Source organism: Marmota monax, unplaced genomic scaffold (assembly GCF_021218885.2).
Source record: "Marmota monax isolate L192 unplaced genomic scaffold, Marmota_monax_Labrador192_F-V1.1 WCK01_AAM20220418_F8-fsc00800, whole genome shotgun sequence".
Classification (NCBI taxonomy): Eukaryota; Metazoa; Chordata; class Mammalia; order Rodentia; family Sciuridae; genus Marmota; species Marmota monax.
The window spans coordinates 123996-145700 of record NW_026692946.1 but is presented as its reverse complement, the minus strand read 5'-3'; the positions used below and the strand labels follow the sequence as shown (position 1 = coordinate 145700).

Below are 21705 nucleotides of genomic sequence, written 5' to 3'. Positions count from 1 at the left end.
TTCCAATCAGCAAGACACGGAATCAAAGTAGATTACTTTGTAGCTCAAGGACTGAATTGTTTTCCCACTGGACTTGATGCCTATTACTCCTTTCTTCTTGCCTATTTTTCCATTTTTTTTTTTTTGGAAAGTAAATGTCTATCCTATATCAGTCTTCCCATTGTATTCTGGAAGGAGGTGACTTGTTTTAGTTTCATAGGTTCACAGCTATAGAAAATTTGCCTTAGAATGATTTAGACTTTGAGTCTCACCCATACTCAATTTAAATGACTTTGGACTTGGAACTTTTGAGTTGACGCTGAAGGAAGTAAAAACTTTGAAACTACTGGGATGAAAAGAATGTTATTTTGTGTGTGAGAAAGATGTGAATTTGGGGGCATGAATTTGGATGCTATGGTTACCCAATCTCAGGTATTCTATGATAGCAAAAGAAAGTGGACTAAGACAGTGGATATTCTTGCCTTAGTCTTGATCTTAGAGGTAAAGTATTTAATTTCTTACCATTTAGTATGATACCAATTGTAGACTGCTAATGCAAGTTGAATATCCCTAATTACAAATTCTCGTGACCACATTTTTGTTGTTGTTTTGAAGTATTTATGTATACACAATGATACACTGGGGTGGGACCTGAGCCTAAACACAAAACTTATTTGGTTTTCATATTCACTACATAAATATTTTCCAAAAAGTTATATGCACACTCCAAATAATTTTGTGCATGAAGCAAAGAATCATGTTGTGGAATTTTCCAATTTAGGCATTATTATCTAGAAAGTTTCAGAAGTTTTTGCATTTCAGATTTTGGATTTTTGGATTAGGATTATTCAACTTGTATATGGCCTTTCTTGTCCTGGAATAACTCCTTCATTGCCAAATGTTTTGAGAGTTTTTATTATAAAATGATGTTGGTTTTTCCATCTATTGAATAATAATGATTTTAAAAGTTTATTCTGTTAATGTAATATATAATATTTAATGACTGGTATTTATTGAACCATCTTTGAGTCCCAGAAATAAATCACAGACGAGTCAGTCTTATGATCCCTTAAAAGTGCTGTTGAATTCATCTTATATTGAGAGGTTTTACATCTCTATTCACCAGGGATATTCATCAGGTATATTGGTATACTTGTGTAGCTTTGTTGTCAAGACATGCTGGCTCCCGCAGTCTGGCTAGGTGAAATAACCAGGGGACGAGTCACAAGGAACTTGTGAAGGTTGATACATCGGGAGCCACTTTATTGTCAGACAGTAGAGGTATATATACACTTAACTGATTATACACAGCTTGTTTCAATTAATATCCAGATACATCAATTGGTCATTAAGGAATTCTCTTCATCTTAATAATTACACACAGCTTAACTTAATTGACATAATCTAGACACAGCAGTCATTAAGGAATATCATCTTAATGGCTTGCTGGCGTTACTTCTCCAACCACTCCCTCTGGCAAAATGCCAGGCGCCATCTTGACTTGTTTATGGACCCTAACAGCTGGCCTCATAAATGAATTTGGAAGTGCTTACTACTCCTCAGTTTTTTTGAAGGATATGAAAAGGATTTGTGATAATTTTTTTAAATCTTCATAGTTATACAAGGGAGTTGGGTTCATCCATGTCATGTTAACTTTTGAACATTTTATAAAACCGACCTGTAAAGTTATCAGGTCCTGGGCTTTTCTTTCATAAAAGAAATTTTAATAACTAATTCAAACTCCTTGTTCATTACCAGTCTGTTGGGATTTTGTATTTGTGATTCAGTCCTGGTAGGCTGCAACTTTTTACAAAGATTCATTTCTTCTAGGTCATCCAAATTGCTGGTATAATTGTTCATACCAGAATTGTAGTACATTTTGTATTTCTGTGCTATTAACTGTAATGTTTCTTCTTCATTTTGAAATTTATTTACTTCCATATTTGTCCAGCTAAACTTTTAACAATTTTGTTTATTGGTTAAAAATCAGCTTTTAGCTTTGTAGATGCTTAATAGTGTTTTCTCAGTATTTTCTTTTCTTTTTTTTCTTAATATTGTTTTTTTCTTTTTGGATACCTTTATTTCCTCCCTCTTAATATCTTTAGTTACTTCTTCATATTCTAGTTCTTTGAGGCATAAAGTTTGAAGCTTTGTTATTTATTTGAGATCTAAATCACATAGGCATTTATAGTTATATACTTATTTCCCTTACAAAATTCTTTTTCTGCACCTTAGTTTTAGTATTCTATGTTTTGATGTTTGTTTGTCTGTAAGTGTCATTTTTCTTTAAATTTTGTCATTGACCTATTAGAAGATCAAGAGGATGTCATTCAAATTCTATATATTTGTGAATATACCAATATTCCCTGTTATTGATATATAGTTTTGGGCTTTTATTTGGCAAAGATACTTGATATAATTTCAGCATTCTTAAATATGTGAAATTTGTTTTGTGGCATAACATATGACCTATCCTGGAGAATGTTGTGTATGCACTACAGAATAATGTGTATGCTGCTATTGTGTAGAATATTCTATGGATATCTGTTAGGTCTATTTGGTGTAACATACAGCTCAAGTCCAAGGTTTTCTTATTGATTTTCTGTCAGGATGACCTATCTATTGTATTAAAGATGGAGTATGGAAGCACCCTACTATTATTATTTTGCAATCTATTTCTCCCTTAAGATCTATTAACATTTGCTTTTTTATATTTAGCTTCTCCCATGTTGGAGAGAGAAAGAGAGAGAGAGAGAGAGAGAGAGAGAGAGAGAGAGAGAGAGAGAGAGAGAGAGTGTGTGTGTATAAAATGACCTTCTTTTATCTCTGTATTACAATGTTTGGCTAAAATTCCTCTGTGAAATAGAAGTGTAAACATCATTACTGCCTTTTGGTTCTGTGGCATGGACTGTCTTTTTCCTTCCCTATTCTCTTCTATGTCCTGAATGCTTGTGTCCCCCTAAATGTCACTGTTTCATTCCTAGTGACCACAGTGAGCATATTAGAAGATGAAGTCTTTTTAGGTGAATAGGAGATGGGGTTCCATCCTCAAGAGTAGAAACAGTGCCCTTACAAGGAAAGGGTGGAGCACTTCCTTGCTGCTTCTACCTAGTGAGAAGATGCCATTTGCAAAACAGAATAAGCTCTCCTGGGACACCAAGTTAGCTGGTGCCTTGATCTTGGGCATCTCAGCTCCAAGAACTGTATGAAAGATATGTCTTTTTAAAATAAGCCACAATGGACAAGTTATATTTGTTATAGTGGCCCAATGGGACTGAGTTAAGTATATTCAGGTGTTAAAATTAAACACAAGGATTACTTGTTTGTTGTAACCAATTTCATTAAAATTGAAAAAAATCTGTCTCAATTCAATTTATCTAAATCAGGATCTCAAACAAGAGGAAAGCGTTTAATATAAGCTTTATGATTTTATACAATAAGAGGTAACAATTTATCACCTTAAAGTTTTGTACATTTTTATCTTTATCTTTATTTTCATCCTAAGATTATAGCTTTTTAAAAATCAAAAAATGTTTCTAGACAAAGTGATTTTAACTAAATACTGCTGTCTGAAATGCAAAGATATAAAATTACACTTCAAGATCTTGTTACTGAAATTTTAAAAACAGAAGAAAAAAATTTCTGCAACAAAAAAACTCATTAAAGCATAATTTGACCTTGAGATCATTACCAATAAGGCGTTTATATTTCTCCACAAGATCACCTTGGTTTTTAGGCATTATTGTCTTAAAAAGACTTATTCTCAAAGTTCAAAACTGAGTATATTAAAGGTTTAAAAATTGTACAATATAATATAAATGCTGATACTCCTCAATTTAGAATGTTACATCCTGATTAACTTATGATAAATTAAAATTATTTTAAGTTGAACATACATTTAATATACCAACCTATCATATATCATAGCTTAGCAGAACAGTACCCTGTAGTATACTTAGTTAATCACAAGGCCAATTGGATGCTGTAAACTGCTGTTACCCAATACCATAAAAGTAGTCTACCATGTATTTCTAGTCATAGAAACAGATTAAAGTACAATTTCTACTGAATACATATCACTTTCATACTACTGTAAAGTAAAAAAAAAAAAATCACAAATTAAACCACCATAATTTAGAGACTGTCTCTTTAAAGGAATTAAACAAGTCAATCCTCTTACCTCTAAGCACAAATATAGTTTTTACAGATTTTATTGCATTTTCTGCCATTTTTCCATAGTTACATAGTAACAATTATGATAGTTTTATAGTTATATATCTAATTAAGCTTCTATTCCTCTTTATGATTTGTTTACATTGTTGAATGTACTAGATTCATATATTTTAGAAGCTCACATGTCATCTTTTTACATTTGCTTATGGATAAATAATAATTAGTAATTGATTATATTTTTGACTAATATAAGTCATGACTTTGTTTGGTATTTAGATCTTTCTGAATTATATAATTTTGAAGATGGAGAGTCTATCTTTTTATGCACTGTGAAACAGAGTCTCAGAGAGCCCCAAAAGTTATGTAGAAAACTTTCAGTTTGGAGAATGATGGATACAGACAAGCACGAAGTAATTGCATCTAATTTCTTGCATAGATGTTTTATAAATAGGATGCGTGGCACTTTGGTTTGCCAAATTTGAATGCAGTGCTTTTAAGATGTGGGGCTCTAGCCTCTCAGATTCTAAACACATTAGCAGGTATCAACACAAATTCTAATTTATGAATAAAAATGAGTTAAACAATACTTTAAAATAAAATTGAAAGCTAGATTAATAATAAAAATTCTGAATTTAAGTGCACATTTTAATGAAATTAAGAGTATCTCTTAATACAAGCGGGATATTCCAGATGACCATCAATACACCTTATACGAAATGATTGACTTCGAGTTGATGGAGAATATCCATGTTTACACACAAATTCAACTGTGTCCCCTGATGAAGCATAAAGCTTTTGCCATTCTTTCCACCTTAAGGTTATGTGGTATCTTTCCATGATTTCGTCTGATATTACACATGCAACTGAAAGAGATAAGTGAGTATAATATTAAGTTAGAAATGAGTCTTTTACCAAGACTTTGGGGTTTTCAAGTAGAATGGTTTTAATATTTCAGAAATTCTTCCTGAAAACTCTTCCTGAATAAATTCTGTATGAATAACAGATAGATTAAAATAAAGTAGAGACAGGGGAAATACTGGGAAACAATATTGGCCAAATTGTATGGATATATTGTGGCATGCATGAATATGTAACAATAAGTCCCACCATTATGCATGATCATAATGCACCAATAAAAAATTAGAAAATGAAAACTAGCAATAAAATATGTGAAACTGAATCTTGGGACTTTACCACTGTTCAGATCTAACCCTTTAGAAGGGAAAACTGAGGTCCTGGAGATAAAGTGGCTTGCCCAGAGCAGGGCAGTGTGTCAGCAGCCAGACCAAGATGTGGTCTCCTTTCCTAGTGGAACAACACTGTGGTCACAACAGAAACCATCCTGGGGTTAGGGTTAGTCCATACGAATCAGCCTGAAATATGGTTTTGGCCCCCAAATGCGAAAAGAATTCATTGGCCTCTGTATTTTCCTTTTTTGTTCTTTTCATTTGTATGTATTTTTCTGCTTTTTAAAAAATTAAATTTAAGAGAAAAAAAATAGTAAATGATGTAAGAATTAGGTGGTTAATGTGTGATAATTATATTTTATTACCAATTCTTAAGATCATTTATCATATTAAGAGCTTGGTATTTTAGAGTGTAAAACCATTATGGTATCATGGCTGATTTTGTTTTTCTTTTTTGGACTGGATATTGAAATCAGGGGCACTTTATTCCTGAATTATATCCACATTTCTTTCTTTTATTATTATTATTTTGAGACAATGTCTCACTAAATTATTGAGACTTGCCTTAAACCTGTGATAATCCTGCCTCAGGATCCCATGTTTCTGGCATTACAAGAGTGCACTACCATGACTGGCTGGTTTTTCTTTAATTAAAATATTGGTCAAAAGGCTAGGGATGTAGCTCAGTTGGTAGAGTTCTTGCCTTGCATGCACAAGCCCTGATTTCCACCTCCAGACTCACAAAAAAAAAAAAGAAAGAAAGAAAAGAAAAGAAAAGAAATATTGGTCAAATGCTATAAATTTTCAGTTATAAAAAGGATAAGATGGAGAGGGTGTCACATACATAAGCAGTAGAAAAGACTAATGAAACAACAATTGGTTATCAGAAAAGATAAGAACAATGAACATACCTTTAATATGACTAACCAAGAAAAAGAGACGACTCAAACAAAACAAAAAAATGAAACAAAAAAGACATTACAACAAATAACTCAGAAATACAAAGAGTCATTAGAGATTATTGTGAGAAAATGTATGCCAACAAATTAGAGAACCTAGAAGGAATTTATAAATTTTTAGACACATAGGTTCTGCCAAAATTAAACCAAGAAAACATATAAACCAGAAGAGATCAATAATGAGTAATGAGATTGAATCAGTAATAAAAAGTTGAGGAAAGCCCATGACTAGATGCTTTTACTGATTAATTTTTTGAAATCTTTAAAGAAAAACTAATTCCATTTCTTTTAAATTTGTTGCAAAGATTTGAAAGAGAGAGAATCATTCCCAGCCCATTCTCTGAGGCTAGCATTACCCTGGTACCATAGCAACAAGAACACAAGAAAAAAGAAACTGTAGACTAATAACTCTGATGGACATAGATGTAAAATTTCTCAATAAAATATGAGCAAATCTGAATGTGATTCAACATAGAATCATAAAGATTATTCACCATAATCAAATTGGTCCCATCCCAGAGATACAAGGATGGTTCAACATATTCAGATCAATAAACATAATACATACCATTAACAGAATGAAGGATAAAAATCATGTGATTAATAGATATAGAAAATGCATTTGAAAAATTTCAGTAACACTTCCTGATAAAAGTCCTGAGCAAATAAGGTTTGGGAAGATCATACCTCAGCATAATAAAGGCCATACAAGACATAGCCATAGGCAATATACTGAAATGAGAAAAGTCGAAAACATTTCCCCTAAGATCAGAAACAAGGGTATTTATTCTCCCTGATCTTAATCAGTATAGTACCAGAAATTTTAGTCAGAACAGTGAAATAAGAGAAATAAAGGGCATACAAATTGAAAGGAGAGAAGTCAAATTATTTGTGTCTGCAGATGATATGTTTAAATATATAACAACCCCCAAAGACTCCACCAAAAGACTATTAGAATGGATAAAGTCATTAAGGTAGCAAGATACAAAATCAATATACAAAAATCATTGAGATTTTTATACATCAAAAATGATGTGCTGAGAACCAAAGAATAAAAACAATCTCATTCACTAATCTTTACAACAATAAACAAAACAGCAAAGAACAAAAGACATCTACCACACACTGATTAAAGAAATTGAAGAAGATACAAAATAAATAAGAAACTTCCCATGCTAATCGATTGGAAGAATTAGTGTTGATAATAATACCTTAAGCATATTCCTTCAGTAATAATACCTTAAGCAATTTACAAATTAAAAGCCATTCCCATTAAAATATGAATAATATTTCTCACAGAACTAGTGAAGAAAATTCTAAAATTTGTATGGAAGCACAAAAGACCCTGAAGAGCTAATGAAATCTTGAGAAAAAAATAAATACACAAAGGCTGTAAACATCACAGTAACTTATTTCAAGACATACTACAGTACCATAGCAACCAAAAGAGCATAGTATTTGCATAAGAACAGATACGATGACCAATGGTACAGAATAGAGACACACTCCCCCCCTGTGTATAAATATATATGTGTATTTATAGATAGATAGATAGATATAGATATAGATATATCCATGTATCTATATATGCTGATTCTTAACAAAGTTTCCAAAAAATTTTCCAAAAAAGAAAACATTGGATAAAGGACCGCCTCTTCAATGAATGATGCTAAAAATGGATATCCACACACAGATGATTGAATCTTGATTCCTCTTTCCATGTACAAAATTAAATTCAAAATATACACAGGGTTAAATGTAAAACCTGAAAACTCTAAAACTACTAGAAGAAAATATGGAGAAATAAGAAACTGGTTCAAGCAACAATTTTCTGGATAGAACCACAAAAGCAAAAATTGACAAAGTTGATATATTAAATTGAAAACATTCTGCACAGCTAAAGAAACAGTCAATAGAATGAGATGAGAATGGGAAAAAGACTTGCCAGCTATGTGTCTCACAAAGGGTTAATACCTAGAATGTATAATGACCTCAAAAAAACTAAAAACAAGTAATCCAATTAAACATTGGGCAAATGATTTGTGAATAGACATATTTCAAAGAAGTACAAACAGTCAAAAATACATTAAAAAAACCCTAGTCAATATCATTAGCCATCAGGGAAATGAAGATGAAAACTACAATGAGATACCATATTGCCCCAGTTAGAAGGTCTATTATTAACAATAAATCCTAAAATTAATAAATGTTAGTGAGGATGTGAGAGAAAAAGAACACTTACACTCTCTTGGTGGGAATTTAAATTGGTACGATCATTATGGAGAGCAGAAGTTTTCTCAAAAAACTTAAATTAGATCTGCCCTATGACCCAGTTATCCTGCTTCTGGGTACATATTCACAGGAAAAGAAATCAGCATACCAAAGGGATATCTGCATGCCCATGCAGTGTTATTCACAGTAGCTAAGATATTGAATGAGAACATGTGTTTATCAATAGATGAGGAGATAAAGACAATGTAGTATATTTACACAAGGGAATATTATTCAGCCACAAAGAAGTATTGGCTCTTGTCATTTACAGCAAAATGGATAGAACTGGAGGCCATTATGTTAAGCAAAATAGGCCAGACACAGAAAGATAAGTCCCATACATTCTCTCTTATATGTGGAATATTAAAAAGGGTGACCTGAATGTAGAATAGTGACCAATAGAGGTTGAGAAGTTATGGTAGGGTGGGTAAATAGAGATTGGATATGATCATGCTGAGTGTATGCATATATGGAAAATCACACTGACCCCCATTAATAAGAGCAACTATTACATGCTAATAAAAAACTTATATATATAATTGTATTTATTAATTATTTTAAAATAAAAAAATAACTTATTAATCTTTATTTCCTCACATATGAATATTTGGTAGAGAAGCATTCCACAGAATATTTCTTTTTTAATATGGGAATTATTGCTATTTTACACAGAAAAGTATCATACTCAAGGTGCTGATTTTCCTAGGTCCCATGAGATTACTGAAGTACTTACGTAAACATTTTGGCGGGTTTGACCACTTTCCATTTCTACATATTACTGTCTTGCTACCCTCAAGTTGATATAAGGATTGGCACTGATATTCAACTGATGAGCCCGTAGGATATACTGGTAATGGGAATGAAGTGAGGTCTCCATTGTCAATAGGTGGAGGAGGCCCACATTTTCCTGTGGAATCTGAAAAATACCATTTCATTTATGAGAGAACAAATCAAAATACAGGATAAAATTAAAGCCAGCACAAACACATCACTCTAGATAGCATGAAGATTTTATGATTTCTGGTAACAAATGATTGCTCACAGAAATCTTAATTATAGAAAATGAGAGTTACATTTTAAGCTCTTCTTTTCATCTCACTGAAGGTGCATATAAACCATCAACAAATATGTCTGCTTTTTAGTGATTCAATACTAAAAAATGTGTGTTAATATATAAATGCTGAAGAGGTAGATATCGAGGACAAACTAAGAAAGTTTCCTGTTATTATATATGACACTACACAGTGTTTATTGTGTCCCTACTGACTTCTTTTTAATTTTCCTTTTTATTACAAAAGAAACAAAACTCCTTGAAAAAAGTTCAAAGGAAGTAAATTTGTAAAAAATAATAGGGAAATATTGTCATCCTAATCTGGACAAGATGAGTAAAAATCATTGTCACCTATTCCTTTTTTTTCAGGCTTTTTATGTTGAGTTTTTAAAAATTTTAATTTGTTATATATGACACAGAGTGTATTACAATTCATATGACACATATAGAGAATAATTTTTCATATCTCTGTACACAAAGTATAGTCATACCACTCTTGTCTTCATACATGTACTTAGGGTAATAATGTCCATCTCATTCCACTGTCTTTTCTATCCCCTTTTGCTAAGCATAATTTATAATCTTGGACATAATAATTTTTAAATGCCAATATAAGAAGACTCTAGAAGGTGCAGAGAATTCACTCTGGCTAGGAACTTCAGGACTTAAGGAATGGCAAACAGGTTGCTATATGAGTTCACTTTGGGGCTCCTGTGTGTTCTAGATGGAGCACTGGAGAAGGCTGGTAATCTCAGAAATGATATAAGGTAGAGATAAATAAGGAAAAGCTCATGCAGAGTCTCATCCCTTTAACCTAAGGACAAGGAAGGGAGCAGCCTTGCTAGTCTACGAGATCTTTAAAACAATACATGACCTAATCTAGAGAAAATAATAAAAACATCATAAGTCACTGATGACCAGAGACCACCCACATATAGGGGTGGCAGAAGAGATCCTGTATGCCTGTAGAGGCCGAATGTGAAACCTGGACTTAAATCCAGCATGGCTGTAATGGAGAACCACTGAACAGGAAATTTAAATAAAATGGGGGGGGGGTCTCAAATGTAATACCTAAAATATCAAGTATAAAATTAAAAATTACTCATCATATTAAGGATCAGAAACATTTAAAAACAAAAAGATAATAAAAGAGAATACTGATGTGATAAAGATATTGATAGTCAATGTTTCTTAAAAGCTCAGTAGGGTTTAGAACAGATAAATATAACAAATTAAAAACAAAACAAAATGTCTCACTGTACAGACTGAACAGTTTGAGGATGACAGAAGGATAAATCCATGCACTTCAAGATATAACAACATAAATTACCCAGTGTGAAAATAGACTGAAAAAATAAATCAATGAATCAATCAAACTTCAGAGACCTTTAGAGGAAAAGAAAATGCTGGAGAAAGAAGGAAGAAAGAATAATTGAGTTATCAAACAAATAAACCAAGTAGGAAAAAGTCTATTATATTATATATTAGTCCTTTTATCAATTACAGTGTCATTTTCTCGCTCCTGTAATTACTAAAAGGAAGAAAATATAATATAATAGACTTTTCCTCCTCAGTTTGTTCATTTATGTTTATTTATGTTTGATGTTTGAAAGAAAATTATATCATTTGGTAACAATGTTCACTGTATGAACAGGAAACACTAAAGGGTAAGTGGATTTAAATGGAAGCAAGGTTCTCATGTTTTGATCGAAAATAAAATGCCATTACTAGTAGAGTGGTAAGTTGCAAATATACTATGTATATATTGTAATTCCTAAAGCAACAATTTTAAAAAGAAAGGTAGTGAGGGAAGCTATCATAGAGATACACTCAAAACCAGGAAGATAAATCAAAATGAAATTCTTTTAAACTGTTCCCTGAAAAGAATGGAAGAGATCAGAAACAAGAATGAGAAATAGAGAAAATAAACAAATAAAACAAGAAACAAAAAGCCCAATATTTATTTTAAATATAAATGATCTAAATATACTAGAGGAAAGAGCAAGTAGGGCAAGATAGATACGTAAAGGAGACCTAATTCTGTGGTTTACATAAAACTGACTTCATCATTAGCCAAAGGTAGAATCAAAGTAAAGTGAGAGAAAATAAATTAGGAAAAATTAATTTTTAAAAATAGAAATGGATGATATAATATCTCTATTATTCATTTCCTGAATTCTAAATATTAGAATGCTGGTGACCTAATATCCAAACTTATTTTTATAAATATAGTGATTCCCTGGCTGGCCTCAGTAACATATTTTCAAATATACTCTATATACAGAAGATGCCCAAATGTATATTTATATTCTATGATCAGTCTTCCTGACCTATTTTCTGTTTCTCAAAGTAGATATCTCTTGGAGTTGTCAAAATGTACTGAGTGTCTTAACTTTTAAGATGAGGAATTTTCTCAGATTGTAACTGTTCTATTAATCTGGTTAAATGTGTCTTGAAAAAAATACACCATATTTCTTAGTTCATTTTGCCAGAAAATAAATCTTTAGCAATATCATATTATTTGCATTTGAAAAATATAATCCATAAGAATGACTTGACTTTATTTTTATCAACATATTTTACTCACATTATGTCCTCAAGCAAAGAAAAGTTAGGAAATATGATCTTCTACCTTTGCACTGAGGTGGCTCTGTCCAAGTTCCATTTAGACACATCACTTCTACTTCGCCAAATATTTCAAAAGGTTTGATACATTCATAACGTACTCTCTCACCAGACGGATACTTAAGCATCTGGTTTGATATTATATTAGCATTTTCCACTTTGGGTGGATTCACACAGGAAATATCTGAATAGAAAGAAAAGAAAGTATCTCCACCTAGTGTTCATTTTGAGTAGCTAAACAATGAATAAGATTCTGAATACATTTTAAATTGGATTGAAGATTAATAGATACTTTGTCATGAAGAACTTTTCTGATTTTAATAAATTCACATGTAATACAAGTAAAAGAAGATATAGCAATATTTTTTTGTCAGAGCTAACCTTTCATGCCTTTAAATCTCTTCGCTATCCTTCACTAGAACACTGATAGATATTTTATCCCCTTAAAAGCCACTGAGAATGAAATATTTCCCCTTGAGTACAACAAATATTACAAAGTCCATAAGTGCAACATGAATTTTTAAATTCAACAAAAAATAAGAGTAACAAGATTATATAGCATCACTCTTTGGTATACAATTATCTTGCTCTTTAATTAACATTTTAGCCTCTTAAAATAAAAACTGAAAGATGCATCTCTTTAGAGAATAAGTCAAGAATTAAAAACATAGTTTGAAGAATAATTTGTTATTCTTAAAACACAGTTTAAAGATGTTATGTACAACTATAATGCACCAATAAAAGCAAAAAAAAAATAGTTAAGTAAATCTTTAAAAAAGAGGAAGATTATCAATTAAAAAACTAAAGATGTGGGAAAGTAACAGAAAAGTACAACTATATTTATAGAAACATAGCTTTTAAATAGACCGAGAAGGGGAATAGCTGGGTCAAATGGTGGTTCCATTCCCAGCTTTCCAAGAAATCTCCATACTGCTTTCCAAATTGGCTGCACCAATTTGCAGTCCCACCAGCAATGTACAAGTGTACCCTTTTCCCCACATCCTTGCCAGCACTTGTTGTTGTTTGACTTCATAATGGCTGCCAATCTTACTGGAGTGAGATGGTATCTTAGGGTGGTTTTGATTTGCATTTCTCTGACAGCTAGAGATGGTGAGCATTTTTTCATGTACTTGTTGATTGATTGTATGCCCTCCTCTGAGAAGTGTCTGTTCAGGTCCTTGGCCCATTTGTTGATTGGGTTATTTGTTATCTTATTGTCTAATTTTTTGAGTTCTTTGTATACTCTGGATATTAGGGCTCTATCTGAAGTGTGAGGAGTAAAGATTTGTTCCCAGGATGTAGGCTCCCTATTTACCTCTCTTATTGTTTCTTTTGCTGAGAAAAAACTTTTTAGTTTGAGTAAGTCCCATTTGTTGATTCTAGTTATTAACTCTTGTGCTATGGGTGTCCTATTGAGGAATTTGGAGCCCTACCCCACAGTATGTAGATCGTAGCCAACTTTTTCTTCTATCAGATGCCGTGTCTCTGATTTGATATCAAGCTCCTTGATCCATTTTGAGTTAACTTTTGTGCATGGCGAGAGAAAGGGATTCAGTTTCATTTTGTTGCATATGGATTTCCAGTTTTCCCAGCACCATTTGTTGAAGATGCTATCCTTCCTCCATTGCATGCTTTTAGCCCCTTTATCAAATATAAGATAGTTGTAGTTTTGTGGATTGGTTTCTGTGTCCTCTATTCTGTACCATTGGTCCACCCGCCTGTTTTGGTACCAGTACCATGCTGTTTTTGTTACTATTGCTCTGTAGTATAGTTTGAGGTCTGGTATCACTATACCACCTGATTCACACTTCCTGCTTAGAGTTATTTTTGCTATTCTGGGTGTTTTATTTTTCCATATGAATTTCATGATTGCTTTATCTATTTCTACAAGAAATGCCGTTGGGATTTTGATTGGCATTGCATTAAACCTATAGAGAACTTTTGGTAATATCGCCATTTTGATGATGTTAGTTCTGCATATCCATGAACAGGGTATATTTTTCCATGTAGATGATATCTTTGTGGATGGAGAATTCTTTGTTTTGTGGATGACTGTCAATATTCAAAGTAAAGAATGCTTCATAAACTGGATCCAATTCAGAATAAGAGTTCACTATGCCTTCCATACCAACTATTAACAAGCTTAGTGCTTGCTAAGGGTAACTGCCTTTGGAATATTCAAATTAATGTATAAGTCAGGTAAATACCACCTTTATAAAAATATATGGAAAGCCTATAATTTAGTTACAAAATATGTCAGCTTTCGCTCATGACAAAATACTCACTCCGCTCCCCCCACCAAAAAAAAGACATAAATGGGAAAGATTTATTTTAGCCCAAAGTTACAAGGTTTTAGTCCATGGTGGCTGCCTCCATTGCTATGGGCCTGGAATGAAACAGAGAAAGTGGGAGGGGAGATGGAGACAGAGACAGAGACAGAGGCTAGAGACAAAATAAACTCTTCAAAGACACGTCTGCCAGTAAACTTCTTCCAACCAAGCCCCACCTCCTGAAATTTCTACCATCTCCTAATAGTGCTATCAGCTGAGGATCAAGCATTTATCACACATGCCTTTGGGAGGCATTCCAAATGAAAAAACACAACGTAAAAGTACATATTCATATTGTATTCATGGAGTAGACAATCAGGGGTAGTAACACACTTTATAGATAAATTTATGCTGAAATATTTATTAACACTCTAATGTTTCTGGAAAGCAATGCCTACATACCAGTAGTTCTTCTTTTTTGCTTTTTCAATTCGATACATATTATTAAAAATTCATGAAAAAGAATGACAATGAGATACTTTTAACTAAAAAAAGTTGACCAATAAATGGGAAGATAAACTGTCAGGACAGGATTCTTTTGATAGAGGAATAATACCTTCTGTGGTTATCTCCAAAGATGTTAGGAATTCCAGTGTTAAACCTTGACCAAGATAAGCATGAGATACAGCATGTAGTGATTAATAATTTTCTATTTAATGTTCAAAACTACCCTGGAGACACCCTTTATAAGCATATCTAAATTATCTAAGAATATATAGATTTATAGTATAATTAGTTACACAAACAAGCTTTAAGAATGTAATCAGAGGGATATATACTGCAAAATCAATGGTAAATTTAATAAGATCCTAATATACAAGAAAAACATTAGAATCCTATGTGATTTAATAAAAATGGAAAAATAAATATAATATGTAATATTATTTTAAAAATCTCCTGCTACCTAAGAAAAGATTTAACAATATATGTACATAACCCACATTTTAAAAGTTAAAAAGATTACTAAACAGATTAAAGAAGACCTAAATAAATAGACCTACCATGTTCATGAAAGGGAAGAATTAATATTTTTATAATATGAATCTCCCAATTATATACATATTACACTCACTCTCAATCAAACCCCAGCAGAATTTTTATAGAAATCAACAAGGTGATATCAAAAGTAAAATAAAATGGAAAACAGCTAGACAAGGCAAATTATTTTTAAAAATAATGTATTTGTATTTTATTGCTTCTGTAAAAAGACTTCATTATCTTATAAATTCAAACAACACTAAGTTTTTATCTTAAAATTCCAAATATCAAAAATATGTCATGTATAACTGAGGTAAAATTGAGATGTTGTAAGAGGTACATCCCTTTCTGGAAGATTGAGGGAAGAATCAATTTTCTTGTCATTTCCATTTCCAGAGGCTTTCCCCTTTGTTTGGCTTATGTCCCCTTCCTTCATTTTCAAACTCAGAAACAATTGAACTTCTATCTGACCCTTTACCACAGTAATATAACTCCTTCTCTTTCTCTCCCTCCTTCTCTCTTTCTTTCCACACATTATCTTGATTTCACCCAGATGATCCAGAATACTCTCCGTATTTCAAGGTCAAAGTAACATCTCTAAAGTCCATTTTATCATTTAAAGTAACGCATTTCAGATTCCAAAAATGATAACATAGACATCTTTTAGGAGGCCATTATTATTTCTACTACACTTAAGAACAAAGGTGGAGGACTCATACATCAGTAAACAAGACAGAGTATATTAATATAAGAAATAAATACATACATCAATTAAAAAATAAAGGAATAAAAAGCCTCTAAAAAACACAAAAACTGGGCTGGGGTTGTGGTTCAGCAGTAGAGCGCTTGCCTAGCATGATCAAGGCCCTGGGTTCAATACTCAGCATCACGTATAAATACATAAAATAAAGGTATTATGTCCAAATACAAATCAAAAATATGTATTTTAAAAAACCACAAAAACCTACATTTAACAATTTCTTGACAAATGTGCAAGTCTCTCATTGATCAAAAAACACAAATACCACTCTCCCTTATATTGTATTGTTCAAAACTTATTTATGTAGATATACCTAAATTGGAAGGAGTCTTTATTCTAGATGTTCATGTGCCCAGACAATGTATGCAGATTCTGTTATAAGAAGGGGAAAATGGATATTTGGGATATATGGGTATCTTTGGTACCAGTAAATAAATGCATATTCAATTAAAACACAAGTTCTAAAATTTTTATTTTTTTTAAGAATGAAATCCATATAAAATAAATTCCATTTCATAAAAATCATAACAATATGTCAATAAACATATGAATATGAGACATAGAAATATTACTGGAAAAATATGGCAATTTTTGAGCAAATTTAGCATTGGCAAAAATGATCTATATAGATCAAAAAAATCACTCACAGAAATTATTAATTTGGATTTCATCAAAAGGTAGAATATATATTACTGGAAACAATCTCTTAGAACCTCAGAAGAAAATCACAAACTGTGAGAAAATATGTATAAACATATATCTGATAATGGAATTGCATCTTAACTATATGAAGGACTATCACAATGGAATGATAAGATAATCTACACAATTTAAATGGGAAAAACATTGAAATTTACAAAAACAAAAAAGTGTAACAATGTCCCAGCAGATATAATGTCTAAGCAGATATAATAGAGCTCACCATAGTCAACCAGGAAAATAAAATGAGAGCACAATGACATACCACTACATATATGCTAATGTGGCTAAAATTTTAAAACTAGCCATCCTATTTGTCAGCGAAGATGCAAGTCAATTAGAACTCTTATATGTGGCCAATCAAATGTATAAAATATTCCAATAATCCTGAAAATCAATATGGCAGATTCTTATAGATTTAGTCATGTACATATCATATGACTCAGCAATTTCACTTTTAGAAATCTATCCTAGATAAAGAGTAAAAATATGCCTATACAAAGACTTTGTTCAAACATTTGTTCAAATGTTCATAAAGAGTGCAATCATAATTACCAAAACATGAAAATAACCCAAATGTTCATTAGTAGTGGAATAGAAAACCAAATACTCATCGATTTGTATAATGTTATGTGACTTCATAATGAAAAAAAATAGTTGTTAATGCAAGAAACAACAGAAAAAAATTATATTTTGCTGAAAAATAAAGCCAAATATAAATGAATATGCTGTGTAAATCTATTGATAACAAAGTTGTCAAAAGGCAAACTAATCTGTAGTGACAGAAATAACATTGATTACCTATGTTGATGGAATTGAGGGTAGACTCAGTGGATAAAGAACCAGAGAACTTTCTCATAATTTTAAAACTATCTCAAACTTCATTATGTTTATACTTATATAATTTATCAAAGTCTTTCACCTTCACACTAAAAGCATGTGAATTTCTTTGTATATACTTCATACCTAAATAAAGTTTATCTTTTTAAAAAGTGAACCCTTAGAAATTGAAAAGTGAGAAAGTGACCAGGCAAGGGAGAAAGAAGGGCCAGAGGAGGTAGTGGGGAATGAAACTGATTAAACTATCATGTGCAGGTATGAATATGTCACAACAACGCCCTTTAGTCTATATTATAAATACATACTAATATAATTTTTAAAATCAGCCCTTACAAATTAAATATGCAGTTTTTAAACATTTTTAAATATAATTAAGTTACTGAAAGAAAAAAGTCAAAGCAATCTGTCTACATAGAACATAAAAAGTGAAAAGACATAGAAATAAAAGTTATATGTACAAAGCAGATTAACCCAAATAACAAACACTTTGGATAGAAAAAAATACAGGAAAAATAAGAATATAAGCAAAAAATTGTTCTGAAGAGAAAGTTAAAAACCATCAAACAAAAGCTCAATACAAATTTTAAACAAATTAATAATATAAATCTTGTAAAACTTAAAATTTCCAAAGATAAAAGAACATTCTTAGAGCTCAAACAAGTAATGGAGAGACCTGTTACCTACAAAGAATAAAGTCCAGAAAAGCTCAAAGCTTCTCATGAACAAAAATGTGTATTAAAAGGCCTAGATATGATAAATAGAATATATATGTAGAAATACATACATAGAAATATACTTCATTCTCATAAGCTGTGAATTCTTTGTAAATTATTCTGCAGACTCAAGAGAACTGCAAACAAAATCTAAACAGGGTAATTAAAGTACTATAGTAAGCTAAATTTAAAAGTTTTCAGAAGATCAAAGTGTCATCTCCCAAAGAAACTGATACAAAAAAGATTGGGATGAAAAGTCATGATTAGATATCGATACTTATTATGAATCTTCAGTGATTAAGGTAGAAGATTACTAAAACATTATTTGCTAATATTGCAAAATAGAATACACATTATAAATAGTATCCATTTTTATGATATATAAAAAGGTACAATATAGGATTCCTGGGGAAATGTTGAATTTTCCCATATTGTTTTTAAAAGGAAATAATGTCATTATCATGCATAAAAAGCACCTGAAAATTAATTAATAATATGAAGACAAAATATAACTTTTAGAATAAAAAGTATGTCTACTTTCTGAAGACTTCTACAACTTCTAATTAATTTTTCCACTTTCCTTTATGTTTGATTACAGACCATTTTCAAGAAGTTTCTACTCTTAAAAATGTTAATTTGCATTATACATTTTTAATTTTTGCTCATCTTTTGTATTAGAACATTATAAATATTGGTTTCATTTTGACACAATCGAATATGCAATAAAATTCACTGATATTTTTATAGTGAAAGGAACAATACTATTCATAGTAAACATTAAAGAAAAAATAAAAGCCATATAAATTAAGAACACATATGTAATACATATAATTGAAAGAAAAATGATATTTAGAATTACTAAGAATCCAACAAAAATCAAAGCTTCCAAAAAGATAATCTAAAAAAAAAAATCAATCTGCATTTTACAGATTAAAAAATGAACTACCCATTAGCCCATAACAATGTATGCTAAACCCAATTATTAATAGAAGAAGCACATATCAAGACTTCAGTGTTTTACCACCTTATTGCCATTTATCTAGTAAATATTAAGATACAACATCACTTAATCATTATCAAGAACATAGAGCAAGAATGCAGCACTGACCAGAATGTATAGTAGTACAAGCACTACAGAAAACCTAAAACAAAATATGCACAATGTCCCAGAAGACCCATTTCTGTTACATGTCCCAGAAATACTCAGAGACAAAGGGCAGGACTGCAAAAATGTCCCATCACTTCTTGACTGACATCTTTTACTCTTATTGTATTTATTTTTTATTTATAACATAATTTTATAATAATTTTGAGTCAAATGATTAATTTCAATGTATATGCATATGACTTAATTAAACCAAAAAATGTTGTATTCAAATTCTTTTTTATTTTTATTTTATTTTTTTTAGTTTTAGATGGACACAATACCTTTAAATTTATTATTCTTTATATGGTGCTTAGCATCAAACCCAGGGCTTCACACATGCAAGGCAGGTGTTCCACCACTGAGCTCCAGCTCCAGCCCCTGTATTCAAATTCTTTACTATATTCTTGAATATTGTTTACTAACGTGCACTTATTGTGCTACATACTTATTAATAAATTTTGATTTCCACTTTTACACACTTGAAACATGAAAACAAATTGTTATAAATATTTTGCCCCAGTTTAATGTAGATGGGCCTTTAAAAAATCACGAGTATGGATATCAGAGCATTTTACTTACTAATCCGAATGCATTTGAGAGGAGGGGACCAGCCATTCTCTGTACATGTAACTGTGTTTTGACCATTTGAAAGACTATAGCCAGGATAACAATCAACTTTAACAGACTCATGCAGTAAATGTCTTGTTTCACGTGAGTAATATCCATATTCCACATAATTGAAAATGCATTGTCCTAAGGAGCATAAAGTGATAAAAAGTGAAAACATTAATTTGAACAAAATATTGGATTAAAAATTACCTTTATAATATTTAGAAAATGCATAAGCATCCGAAAAATGAGCAATTAAGAAAAAACCCAAAACTACTATACCAAATGTTTGTTAAAAAATAAAAATCAATAACATTGAATTCATCTTTAATTTTGTAGCTAAAACATGTATAAATGATACAGGTTTTCTTGTAACTTTGGTTTTCATGTGATTTTTATGAAGAGCTTCTTATAAAAGACAAAAACTAATTGGGTCTTTTTGCACACACAATTCTTCCCTTGGCCCTAATTTGTCATGCAAGACTTAACTGTAAATACTTATGTGCTTCTTTCTTTCCTCTTTGAAAGATACATGTATCATTGTAAAGACATTTACTTACTGATGCATGGTACTTCTGGCAGCCACCCTTCTTTTGTGCAATAAATGTAACCCCAGTATGATTTTGAAGGAGACACAAAATTGTTATCACATTCATAGGTATATCGTTGTCCTATAGGTACTGGAAAGTATGGTCTATATCTTTCTTCATAGTATAGACGTCCATGTTTTATCTCTGGAAAATCACAAGGTTTCACTTGTGATAAAAAAATAAGATGAATAATATTTTATTTTATTGAGCAACATATCAGAAATAAACCATTTAAGTAATGAATTATGTCTTATTATTAACATAATTACAAGGTTTTCAAGAAAAGATAAGTCACAGAAATCAGATGATTATGCTCTGTGAGGTCTTTGTTAGTGAAGTCAAATGATATCTTTTCAGTCACCAGAGAAATCAACTAGAAAAATTTGTTAGTATCAAAATAGATAAGGTTATAATAAACAATAGTTTTATTCTAGTTTCAGTTGGGAAATGAGATATTTTTAATGTGCTAAAATGTTTTTCAATGAGGTATAATATGATTATATCTTATTGACTTATTCTTATATATTAAGTAATTTAACACAAATTTAAGTGCTGTTATTTATTTTGTCAGGTTTATTTTTATTTTCTTGAAAAAGTACTCTTTCATGAGATTGTTTAGAGAAAACCTAGTCCTTTTACTATACAAATACTATTAATTTTTTCCATGTAATATGATTCTATTTCAAGAAATCTTGCATGATATGTTATAAAGAATCCCCTCATCGCCTTCATGTATACACACATACAATAAATATACTACAACGTCAATTAATTTTTCCACTTTCCTTTATGTT

General features: G+C 31.1%; 1 protein-coding gene across 2 annotated transcripts in view; it reads right to left on the bottom strand.

The window, feature by feature from the left end:
• Positions 1-1212: 1212 nt before the first annotated feature.
• Positions 1213-21705, bottom strand: part of LOC124097599 (complement factor H-related protein 1) — a 52282-nt gene continuing 31789 nt past the window's right edge. For both annotated transcript variants that reach the window (XM_046452082.2, XM_046452083.2), the window contains 5 exons: positions 20882-21076; positions 20292-20465; positions 12253-12429; positions 9303-9485; positions 1213-5015 (listed from right to left, as the gene is read on the bottom strand). In XM_046452082.2, coding sequence (XP_046308038.1) covers positions 4807-5015; positions 9303-9485; positions 12253-12429; positions 20292-20465; positions 20882-21076 — 938 coding nt within the window. In that variant the 3' untranslated portion in view covers positions 1213-4806. The remainder of the gene's footprint in view (positions 5016-9302; positions 9486-12252; positions 12430-20291; positions 20466-20881; positions 21077-21705) is intronic.